The following is a 13,111-nucleotide window of genomic DNA, read 5'->3' as shown; positions in this document are numbered from 1 at the left end:
GAGAATATTATCTCTTGCTGACATGCCTAACCTTTTCATCCAACTGTCATGCTGAAAATGAAGTAAAATGTCAGTACACGGAAAACATGGAGTAACAGCATAACCAATAAAAGAAGACTTAAGTCTGAAAAATGAAGTATGAAAACCAAGGAACTTAGATTTTTACTCATTTTTAGCAATGGTTTGTTCTGTGCCTGTTGTGACATCCTTTTCTGTAAAACGGGATTATGAGCATGTTATCTACTATGCAGCAAGCAGTATGACAATGATTAGTTGACATTTGATTAGTAAACCTTTTGGCTCATACAAATCACCACAGCTTTTTTTTTTTTTTTGGTTTGCATCCAGATACAGGAATAAAAGTCTCATGTTATGCATAAATTCTAGTACTCAATCTATAGATTTTTCCTGAACTAATTTATGATTAAAAGCTACTAAATAAATAGCACTAGAAACACAGTTAATTTAGTATACTAACATATGGTTGCTAAATACAGATCTTGGGAGGTTATAAAATTAATCCATTTTGCAAGTCACCTGTATACAGTATAATTATTTTACACAACTGTGAGTAAAAATAATTACTTTTTTTGTAGTCTCAGATATCCTGGAGTGGATTCCTTCCCATATACTCATTTTCTTGATATGAAGATATAGTTGAAGCATAGTCTCTGACTGATATTGACTAAATCTTGTACAGTATATGTCACTTTGATTTGTTGCATACTCTGCTACAGTTTAGGGATCATTAATTCTGCTGAACCTAAAAAATTCACACCACAGTCTCTTATCTCTGAGTAGGCATCAGTATAAATTTTTGGCTTTTGTCTAGAAGTTTTGTAGCAAAGGACTAGGAAGTAATTTTGGGTTTATTGCCAATGGGTTTCTTCATCTCTAAGTGCACAATCCATTTGGGTTTTTGGCCACTAATGTTTCTGACTTCTTTCTCTGTTTTTTTTCTGTGTGTTTTCATCAAACTTTCTTTACACTAAAGCCCATATTTTTTCGGGTGTTAGTTTTCAACATTATGTAGTAACACTGTTTCCTAGAGCACCTGTTTTTGTCTGTAGACACGGTTGATATTGAAGTATGTCCAGCAGTTCTCTGAGTTTGTAGAACATTGCTTCCCATATTACATGGATAATAAGTAATAAAAATGCAAACACATGCAGATTAAATTAGAATTTGTTTTGAGTCCATTAGCATTAAAGGTCTATGAAATAACATATCTCAGTTGTAACATAGTTTATGCAGTTGCATCTCTAACTGGAAGAACCATCCTCTATTTAAAACGAAGAACAGAGTGACTATGTTCTGTCTTTTTTGAGCACTCCAAGAAAAAGTAATGAAAGTAGAAAGTAGACATTTGCCGTTATTTTAAAACATACTGCTGTAGTGATGGTCTGTGAACTTCTCATATCTTTTTCTGAGCAGAAGTGGCACAGCAATTACAAGCCACAAGCTTGGAGCACACATACGTAATGTACAAAAGAGAGGGAAAGACGTTTTATTTGGATAGAAATGCAAACCAGCGAAACAGTTTCCTTTCTAAAAATGAAATAAAGTGTGAAATGTTTAATTGTGATAACAGAGTGGGATTTGATACCTCTTATATGAGGTGAGGTGAATGAGATGAATGTTGGAGTAGTGTCCTGGTTTCAGTGGGGATAGAGTTTGTTTTTTTTAAGTAGCTGGTGCAATGCTGTGTTTTGTATTCAGTATGAGAATAATGTTGATAACACACTGATATTTTAATTGCTCCTAAGTAGTACTTACCCTAAGTCGAAGATGTTTTCAGTGTCTCATGACCTATCAGCAAGTAGGTGCACAGGAAGTCAGGAAGGACCATAGCTGGAACAGGTGACCCAAGCTGGCCAAAGGGATATTTCACACCATAGAACATCATGCCCAGTATATTAACTGGGAATTTACCCAGAAGGGAGACCAATCATGGTTCAAGAACAAAGCTGTTGTTGTTATTAATTACTATTATTATTAAATTGTTCTCATCTCAACCAAGTCTTAGTATTGATTCTCTACCCCATCCCACTGGGGTGAGGGGAAGTGAGTGAGTTGCTATAAGGTGCTTAGTTGCCAGCTCAGCCTAAACCATGACAAGTAGCTACAGAGATGGGTGATAGTGAAGCACCACTTCTAAGTCAGATATCTGGTGAGATATTTTGGCTTTAAATTTGTATGAATTTCTGTAGCACAGAATTGTAAACAAAGAATAATATAACAATTAAGGAAACATCGTGTGTAAACTCTTTCTTGATGTAAATTGTAGTTTGTCGAGTGCTTGAACTTTTGCATTAGGCTCCACTTCTGAGGCTTTTAATTGCTCCTTAGTAGGAAAGAATTCTCATTTTGTCTGAAAGATGTTAGACATCTTTCAGGTGGAGCAATCAAAATGCCATGAGACCCATCAGTAGGTTGCTTCAGGTAGCAGAAAGGCCACAGATGGGTTTGCACAAGATACTGACCTTTGACCTAGCAACACACTTAACACTTCTTAATCCTAAGGGCATTTACAGATGGAGCTGTGCTGAGAGTCATTGGACAGGCATTACTGGATAAATACTTTTTAATACCTTCTAAGGAAAATACTGTACTCCTATGTTCAATCCCTCCAGTTCTCATTTCTGTTTTCCTGGGCTCTGGACTTGTGTAAGGATGGTGTCACAGGGTGGAGACAGGAGGGGTTCAAAGGAGAAGGACTTTGTGCTGCCTGTGTGCTAAAAAAGTAATTGGAGGAGGAGTTAAAGTTCCCTTTCTTGTTTTCATACCAAAAATTTCATAATTAGTGCATTCATTCATTCTCAAAACAACTCAATTTTTCACTGCAAACCAGTGAGGAAGTGGACTATAAGCAGGACTTTATTTCCCTCCAAGACCAGGATGTACCTGCATTATGTGTGGAATTTGAGAATATGAAAAAAGCCTATATGTCTAGTCTCTGAATAACTTCTTCATTGTACTTCATCTCCCCTCCTCCCATTTAATATCCAAACCAAGCAAGTATTAATATGAATGGAGGACATTTCATCCAGGTCATTCCTTTTACTCATCATGCTTTGAAACTTCATAAAAAACTTTTGACATCTTGTAAAATATTAAGTATAAAAGTATTTCTGTATATAGAGGAAACAGCATGGAGGAAATGTGATTTACTTATCTAGGAAAAGTGTTTGGCAGCTGTGGGCTTCACTTCAGAATAAATTTCTGCAATGGTGAGTACAGAAGTGTGGGAAAATGTGTACAATTTAAAGTCAGGCCGGTAAGTTGTGCTAGGTTGGAGTGGAGGAATTTGCTTTATAGAAGTGACAGTCACCGCTGGATTAATGTTGTTCTCTTTTGCAGGTTGTAGATGTTCATTTAGAGCAGTGCATTGTAGACATTTCTTCTTTTAGACTAAAGAAATTAACTTCTTGATATGTAATTGCTGTAGAGCACCTTGGGAAACTGGTGATATATATCACAGATGACACAAGGGAGAGGCAGCACAGCCCATAGGAATTATGACATATTGCTGTGAATATTCAGAGCTGCTCTTTCCAAAATAGCAGAATGCTACTGTACCTAGAAAAGTCAGGAAGGATAACTTTTATTTGGAGAAACACTGATTTGAAAGGGCACTCAGAATTCTTTAAAGCTTATTAATTTATTGAGCTGTAAGAATGTCTTACAAAAACAGCAGGAAAAGTGTTTCAGCCTCCAGCCTCTCCTCCTTTCGTATGAATTTAGTGTCTGCCTCTGATCCACCTTTGAGAAACGGGTGTTTTAGCTGCTTCTGAACAAGTATGTTGACCTGAATATCAGAGCAAATAATCAGTAACTTGATTCCCAGTGTACCTGATCCTTAATGACCTGTCTGTGTACAACATAAAAGAAGTCCTTTATGACACAAAAACCCTTAATTGACTTTGACCTCTGTTCCAAGTAAAAGAGCCTTTTTTTATCAATCCAGTAAATCATATCTGATTAGAATGGACTTTTCTAAAGTAACATAATTTATTTCTTCAATAAGGAGTGTTTATTAAAATGGGATTAAAAATAAAAATATTTTTCTTTCTCTAGTGTTGTTGGCCAGATCATCCATGGCATCAGTTGCAATGTATGGAAGGCAAGGAATTTTATAAGCCAGGATTTTGGAAGTATGTGACGTAGTCTGTGGGAAAGGAAGAGGAGATAGTTGCTTATTTTAAAGTTTTTGGAGTCTATCTTCCATTACTAGAGTTCTTGCTGAGCTCTGCCGAGAGCTTCTACAGAGCCGGAAATTACTCTGAAAAGTGCTGAACTACTCAGCATAACATGCTCTCAAAAGCCAATTTTGAGAAAAATCCAATTTCTGAGAAAATGAGAAGCTATATTTCTAGAAAACAACCTTCATCCATATTCTGTTCATTCTGATGGCAATTCTGGAGCCATATGTCAAGGTGGTGTCACAGAAGTCATACTCACTGACTGGCTTTCTAAAGCCATGAGATTTGAAAGATGCCTGTATTGCCTATTAATTTATGACTGAACAAATATTAACTTGGCGTTTAAAAAATAGGAAGTTTCACAGAAAATAAGGCATGTATGTCTGGCGAGGACAATTTAATCTGTTTGGGCAAAGCACAGGGAATATGGAAAAATAGGACTAGCTTTCGAGTCAGACTCTTCTCCAAAAAGTCTGTTGGCTGTATTTGACAGTAAGTAAGAACCTGACACAATTTAAAAAAACAAAACCAAAAAGAAGCAAAAAAAGTCACCCACCCACACCCCCGCCCCCCCCCCAAACCAAAAAAAAAAACCCCACAACAAAAAAATCCTCAAGCGGACAGAGAAAAAACCCACAGGAATTTAATCGCTGCTAAAAATCTTCTGAAAGGTGATAACATCTTTTATGTGATTGAAGATACAATGGAGAAGCTTGTGTCAGCAATGCTTTTGGTACTGGACTTAAACTGATTTTTAAATGCCTGCTTTGGTCCAGAGCTTTCAGGACCACAGACCAAATTAAATAACCAAATATGAACAATATGGATTATTGACATTAATAACACTGTGCCAACAGAATAAAATTAGAGATTCACAGACAAATTCTAAGGCTGTTTAACTGTAATCCCGAAGTGAGGGGTATTTTTTAGTATACTGCCTGTAGCTGTATTTCAGCAGAAATTGAAACACAAATATCTTTCAATCCCTAGAAATGTAGTCTTCTTCTAAACACAACTATGATATAAAATTTTGGTATAACTCAACTGTAGTGGTCCCAGTGAAAGCCGAAAAGCATTTCGAATTTTTGTTGTGAAAGTGTAAGAGACTCTACAGAAAGCAGCAAATAGAGATACCACAGGGAGAAAAGCAGTCTTAATGCATTTCTAGAAATGTCATGACTTAGAAAAATTCTGTCCCAGGCATTGCAAAAATTTTAGACAACTCTAAATTTGTGAATTAATGACTTGTGTGAAATTGCTTTTTTCATGTTATGATTATCACTGTTTCTGTAGGGATAGAGTATACAAAATTTAGTCATGATCTTATCATACAGAGACGATCTTCATTCTGCTCAAACACTTTTGCTTTGTGCAGAGAATAGTGTTTCTTTTTAACCCAGAAAATTCACTATTCTCCTGTATCTTAGTCTTCACACAACTTTGAGTATTTCCTTTCAAATAATGTCCTGCAGTAATTTCCAAAGCTTGTTCAGTAAGGAATTGCCATTTGGTCTGATAAGGCTGTAAGAAATATTATAAATTAATGGTTTATGTGACTGTATCACAACCCTGTTCTGTCCAACCAAAACATAAACCCTTGAGTACCCATAAGTTATCATCTGACTAGTCCTGAACTGCTGTAACCAAAGAACTCTTTGTAGTTTTATTTTTAGAAAGGTTAATAATGCACCAAGTAATGTCTTATTCTGAATTTAAAATGGGTTAGAAGTATTCATCCTCTCCCCACACTCTTTCCACTACTATGGTTTCTTACCTTATCTGGCTGTTACTTACAGAACTTCTTCAGAATTCAAATTTTTCTATAGTGAGTTCAGATGAATGAATTATATTGAATTATAATGAATTATATTTCATTACACTATTCATTTTACTATGAATTGAATAGACACACACAAAAAAAGCCAAATACTCTATGGATTTATTTATGTTTTCTAAGTAATTGCAATGGTATTGAGTGTTTCTGAACACAGATAATTCTACAGAGTAGAAAAAAAAAAGGAAATGGTACTTTACAGACAATTTGTGCCATTCATTTTATTCATAAGCAGGATAGTTTGATCAAGTTTTTTCCCTGTTATTTTGTGTATCCAAAGAGAAAGATTATTCAAGCCTTATTTGACAGTAATTAAACATATTCCAGAATTGGCATGTTTTGTAAAAATTATTAAGCTGTTCATTTCTGTACTTGTGAAAGATATAGTATAGAGAATGTGGGGATAAAATCAAAATTAGTAGAACAAGTTTTTATTGAGAGAGAAGGCTTGGTTATGAGTTGAGCAGCACAACGGTGTTTAACCATTGCGTTAAATTTTCTGTATTCTTTATGGCCCCACAGAAATGTGGGAGTTCACTAGTTTCCCTATCTGTATGGGAATTTGATGGCATGGGGCTTGAGGTAAAGATCTTTTTCAACTTTTAGCACAGTGAAGCCTTTGGCAGGCCTACATATACACAGTTACTTTTAATTTGTATGAAATTAATAAGAAATCACAGAAACTGCACTCACAGTCTGATAGAAAGATTGACCAGAAGAGTCTTGTCTGCACACAGTAAGATAAGAAGGATAGTCCTTCTCATTGGGAAAATGAAGGTAGGAAGAAACTGCAGGAGCAACAAGCCAAACCTATTCAGGTCCATTCAGCTGAATCATTCTTAAAATAGCTAGCTGATACTATGGCAGAGAAAAGTACCTTCTTTGAACTCATCACACTTCTGTTAGTCAAAGTGTAAAAATGGTCTATTCTTCAGATTTTGGGGGGGGAGGGGGGGGGAATAGACACTTTGGAATAGTAATATAATTTATATAATAATACAGTTATTTTGGTAAAGTGAATGAAGCTCTCTTGAAGTCATACATTTTAATTGCAAATGGTTTGGAAGTTGTCAAGAGTGTCCTGAAAAGTAAAATATTGTTTCCCATTTGCAGCTGAACCATCCTTCCAGCAAGTATTTTGTAGAATGCTTGAATAGCAAATAGACATGAAAACAGTTCAAGTCAATTTCTTTAAGCATTCAACCACCTTTGTTGCTGTTTTCACCATGTAATGCCTTTTTCTTGTCTTATATATGTATGAAAGTTAAATGTAATTTCTTAGTACCGTCCTAAAAATGGAATCTAGGTAGGATATTTTGCAACATTTTAGTCTTTGAAAATCCATGATGTAATTTTGGTTCTCATTTTTGTACTTTCTGAACTCCTTCAGTGCAGTACATCAACTGCTTCAGTACTACTAATTTGGATCAGAATTGTTCTAAAATACAATCGATACCAAAAGAATGAAAAAACCCACTCATCTCATTTTTGCTATACAGTAAATGTATATACAGTTGTGAATATACTGTTGTACAAAGAGAAGCTGAAGCTCCCTGCAATCATGTATCTAGTTTGCTGGATGACAAAAGACCAACTTCATTTGCATAAAATGACAAACACTGCTGTTTGTCAACCTGTGTCTTGGTACAGGTAAAAGTGGATATCTGTGCCCCGTAGTCTCCAAAGGCTCTACAGAAATGTGCGTAAATTAGGGGTGAAAATGACACAGTACAATTACAACAGCTGTGTTTGCTTCTCACATCAGTTTTGTGATCAGACTCTGAACTGGCTATGCTGAAGGATATTTCAGTTGCCTGTAATCACATGAGCTGTATTGATACCAAGGTCAAGCCATGCATCTCTTTAAGATTTTACTTTGTATTTTACCTCTCAGGTTGGTAGAAGAGGATGTGGGAATGGACATCCCCTTATCTGAGGGTGTACTAAGCCCCAGTTCTACAGAGATGAGACCTGGTGAGAGAAGCTCTAACTCGTTTTCTTAGTTGTATCTTATTCCCATGGCATTTAATTTTGCAGTGAGAAAGATATTTCTGTGCTGGTAAAGAATCAGTTCAGTGTCAAAAAGAAAAAAGTGTTAAGTTTGCTTTATTTAGTCAATTATTTTCTTCATTTGAGAAATAATAATTGTAGTGTTACATTTTCTCTTGTGCGTTGTTTAGTCCTTGCGAAGTTTTAATAATCTGTATTATTTACTTTATAATTGACTGCTGTCTAAGCGAACTAAGTTAGAACAGTTTGAAATGGGCCACACAACATACAGGCAAGGGGCAAAGGCATACCTAGCTTTTGTCTTTTTGAAGACTATTTTTATTTAAGACTGATTAAGAGACTGAGGGTTTTTTTATTTCTATTATTGTATTAAGATATTGCATAGTTAAAACTAAAGACATAACTACTTGCAAATCAGCACCATCCAAGTAGCACCAAGTGCATGTGAAAATATTTACTGAGGGTTTCACTCCTATGAATTTTCCCAGAACTCAACAGTGTCTTGGTTCATAGCTCAAATGGCTTGTACATTGCTCTTTAAATTCTTAAGCAGTTTGGTCAGAGCATGTTCAATACCTGATTTTTGTCTGATGATTGCAGAAAACAGAATCTGGATTTTGCATAATTTAGCAGCTCTGAGCTACACCGACTGTTCCTGTAAATGCTTGTTTTATTTCACTAAATAGCAATGTTGATATTTGTGTTTTGTGTTAGGTGGTCTTAAATGTCATGGTGTTACTAAAATTGATCTGTCTCAGTGTGTTTGAAGTGGTTTTTAAGTGTATGGGAGGTGAATTGTGTGTGGAGTAGGTAAAGTTCCATTTTTCCTCGTCTTTTTTTTTAAGAACCTCCCAATTCTCTTGATCTTAATGGTTCCCAACCCCGAAGGATAAAGCTCACTGCTCCAAACATCAATCTCTCTTTGGACCAGAGTGAAGGGTCTGTACTTTCTGATGACAATTTGGATACACCAGATGAAATTGACATCAATGTAGATGACCTTGACACTCCTGATGAAGCAGACTCTTTTGAATACACCGGACAAGGTAATATTTTAAATTGTAAACACAGAGTCCATCTTTTCGTTTTTTTTTTTACTGCTTACATGATCAGTCTCATGTCTGTCAGGTTATCAATGTGGTTAAAGCATTCGAGAGTTAATGCTAGGCATCCAGGTTATTTTTGCTGTCTGCTATTTTTTTAACCTTTCACCTGCGTAAAATAGTATACTTCTACTTTTTTAGAGTGCAGAAAAAAATAGTACAGCTGATCTAATAAAGTAAGAGCAGCTATCTAGAGGGAATCAAATTCAGAGTCCCGTCTTTGTCCAGTACTATAGGACTTATCTGAAAACAAGAAGAAAGCAATTGATCTTTGTTATAGAGAACGCTGTAGCTAAGTGCAGCTTAGCGCAGCGCTGGGCAGCTGTAGCTTACAGTTACATCAGTAGTACTTGGGAATATAACTTTGTGCAAAATGTTGGCTGACATAAGCTGCACCAAAGATCTTGCAGTGTATAAGTGAGGTAGACACAATGTGCTGAGAGGTCTTCTGTTAGGAAGAAATGTCGACTTTTTATTCCCATGTATGACTGAGAAGCTGAGATGTGGAAGGTTGTGTGCATAGCCTGATAAAGCCAGCTCAGGTGATGGAACAACAGAATTCTTCATTCCAGTTATTTAAATATGGTTTCTCAGCAGAACTAGCCATGCAGTATAGATACACCCTGAAGTGTGCAGTGAGACCCTTCACTCTTCCTTTGCATATTAATGATTTTCTCTCAAAGAAATATGATGTGAAAGTGTTTTACACTGTTTAACTCACTTTATTTACCCTCGTGATGTACAAAATAGGGTGTTAACACTCATTCCTTGCTGGTACCTCATAAAATATACAAGACCTGTAATCACTGATGTGATCATACAGATAATAAGCTATTTGACAGAAAAAGGAGTGTGATCATTTTACAACCTACAGCAGAAAGAAACTTTTAAAAACTGGATCAATTTAAACGGAATTTTCCCATGCATTTACATTCTCTAGTGCTAGTGAGGTCACTTGAGCATACAAGAACAGTTTCATCATTTTAAGTGATATTGCTAAAGAAGCATTACTGTGTACTCAATCATGCATGAGCATCTCTAATGTTACTTCTCATTAGAAGGCCCATATCCTTATGGGTAGATGCAGAGCATAGAGATGAGTTGCTTGATGGTTAGAAGATTTTATAGCAAAGGTTAACACACACGCATGCGCGAGCTAACCTGCTTAGACTGTTGTGACTACTGTGTGAGAGAAAAGAAATCTCTGCCTGCAGTGGAACAGATTTTGCCTTTAAGCCCTCAAATAATTAAATTCAGCTCTAGTGATTTTGTTGGCAGATGTATTTCTGGCAAGCATTTCTTCCCAGTGGTTTCTTTTTTGCTGCTTTCTAAATGTGATGGTTCCTTCAGTTCTTAAAGTTGGACCAGTTTCCCTGAACTCCTGTGTGAAGAGCTCAAGGTCCCTGGGTTTTTGGTGACATTTTTGCAGTTGTGTAGTTTGGTTTAAGACATACTTAGTAACAAAAATGTCTTCCACTTAGAAGAACCATGAACAGAGAGTAGAAAAGGAAAAAAAAGTCAACATTTTGTCAAAAGAAGCCAGCATAATAAAAGAATAATAAAAGAAGTTAGCTATAAATAAAATGAATCTGATAGCTAAGATTATAGTCTTAAGAAAAGTGAAGAATGGTTTAATTGCATGGTAAATAGCCTTTGTTATCTTTGTACTTTTGTACTGTGCCATTAACTAGTATGCACTCTGATGTTACCAGCACTTGGAGTCTCCCACAGTTTAATGTTTCTAACCGGTGCCAAACCCAGGAAAGTAAATAACGAGAAGACGTAGCTGCTGAGACCATAGAGAGCAGTGATTTTTAACTTGTCATGATGAGACTGTTGAAAATCCCTTTAAGCTATGAAAGACAACAGAGAAAAGCAAGACTATTGTCATGGTTCAGGGGTCTTCCTCATCACTGAAAAACTGATGGGTCTGTATTACAATACTGAAACCCGTTTGTCTAAAAGAATGGTGAAGAAGAATCATCATAACTGCAATATGCAAGAAAATAGGTGAGAGCAGAAACACTAAAATACTTGTCTCAAACTAGCATCTGACTTGTTTAGAGATTGGTTGATCATCAGTTTCACAGAGTGGTTTTCTTTTTGTCACTAATACCATACATTTAAACATTATTTTTCAGAACCCATGCTAGTTTCTGAAATAATTTTGTATTATAATTGCTTTAGATGGCATAAGAATTGCATTTCTGAAGACCATACCATGAATATCAGTAAAGGCCTGCCCCCAAATCAGCATTATTTGTAAAGTAAAAGTGGTTTTTATTTTGTCTGCAGATGTTTATGTCCTTTCTGAATTTCACACTAGTGCATCTTTCTCTGCAAAATCAGCACTCCAGGCAGTAGAGCAGAGCTACTTCATCAGGAAGAGGCAGTCTTGTATAATTTCTGTCAAAAAATAATTCATGTGTCTGATTTCAGCATCAGAAGTTTTATCAGGATCTTTGTCATTCTTCATCATCTGCACTTTCACCAACCAAAAAAAAAAAAAAAAAATTATCAGACCCCAAACACAGTTTTGACACTAGTCTGCAAGTTACCTAGCCCAGCCTCTTTTCACTAAAGCTGTTTTGCTAGCTACCGTTCTCTGCCTCAGTCATGATCTTTATAGAGGGGGATATTCTGTCAGTATAATTCCCTAACAATACTTCATATTAGGGACAGAAAATACAAGACAGGCAGCAGTAGAAATTCATACTTTGTTAGTCATAGAATCATAGAATCAGCTGGGTTTGAAGGGACCTCCGAGATCATCAAGTCCAACCCTTGATCCACTACCACTGTGGTTGCTAGACCATGGCACTAAGTGCCACATCCAGTCTCATCTTAAAAACCTCCAGGGATGGAGAATCCATGCTAGGCAGCCCATTCCAATGCCTGCTTACCCTCTCTGTAAAGAATTTCTTTCTAATATCTAACCTAAACCTCCCCTGGCACAACTTAAGACCATGCCCTCTTGTCTTGCTGATAGCTGCCTGGGAAAAGAGACCAACCCCCACCTGGCTACAGTCTCCTTTCAGGGAGTTGTAGAGAGTGATGAGGTCTCCCCTGAGCCTCCTCTTTTTCAGGCTGAACAGCCCCAGCTCCCTCAACCTCTCCTCATAGGACTTGTGCTCCAGTCCCTTCACCAGCCTTGTTGCTTTCCTCTGGACCTGCTCCAGGACCTCAATATCCTTCCTGAACTGAGGGCCCCAGAACTGGACACAGTACTCCAGGTGTGGCCTCACCAGTGCAGGTACAGGAGAAGAATCACTTCCTTGGACCTGTTGGCCACACGGTTCCTGATCCAGGCCAGGATGCCACTGGCCTTCTTGGCCACCTGGGCGCACTGCTGCCTCATGTTCAGCTTCCTGTCATACTGTAACAAAACAAAAAATATATACTCAACCTAATATATAGATTTTTAATAGCTTTTTTGTGTGTACTTAGAGAAATTTGGTATTTCTAACAATTTTTGTGAAATTATTGATAGGTTTTAATGGAGAAATCAGTTTTACAGTTTAAGATTTAGTACACATATGTGTTTGTACCTAAAGGTTCTGTGTAGATATATGTGGTATAAACACAGTATACTATTGTATTCCTAATTTCATAAAGATAATTGATTTAAGTTTTACAATAAACTAGTGTGTTTTAAGGATCATATACTTCAGTTTGTATGAGTAGTTCAAGAAGCAGCATTAACCAGAGGCATCTGTAGATAACCCAATACATAGAAGGGTTTGAGGACATCTATGAAACATTGTGTTCTTTAGTTCCTGTCAGTTAAACTTGCTTCTTTTAGTTTATTCTTAATTCTCATAGATCTCTTTGGTATTTTCAAATAGGATGTTACAGCTTTTAAAGTACACACGTGTATGTCATTATGTATCTCAATGTATCTTTGTTTACTGTTACCTTGCTTATTGATTTGCAAATGAAATTCTGCTCTTATGACTTCACAG

General features: G+C 36.5%; 1 protein-coding gene across 6 annotated transcripts in view; it reads left to right on the top strand.

Moving 5' to 3' along the window:
- PRUNE2 (prune homolog 2 with BCH domain) overlaps window positions 1-13,111 on the top strand; it is a 148,803-nt gene that overhangs the window by 112,718 nt on the left and 22,974 nt on the right. For all 6 annotated transcript variants that reach the window (XM_027634605.1, XM_027634607.1, XM_027634606.1 and 3 more), the window contains exons 10-11: window positions 7,931-8,010; window positions 8,892-9,092. In XM_027634605.1, the coding sequence (XP_027490406.1) occupies window positions 7,931-8,010; window positions 8,892-9,092 (281 nt within the window). The remainder of the gene's footprint in view (window positions 1-7,930; window positions 8,011-8,891; window positions 9,093-13,111) is intronic.

This window comes from Corapipo altera, unplaced genomic scaffold, assembly GCF_003945725.1.
Source record: "Corapipo altera isolate COAL_440 unplaced genomic scaffold, ASM394572v1 61411, whole genome shotgun sequence".
Taxonomy (NCBI): domain Eukaryota; kingdom Metazoa; phylum Chordata; class Aves; order Passeriformes; family Pipridae; genus Corapipo; species Corapipo altera.
The sequence above is the reverse complement of the archived record's forward strand: the minus strand, read 5'-3'. Positions and strand labels throughout refer to the sequence as shown.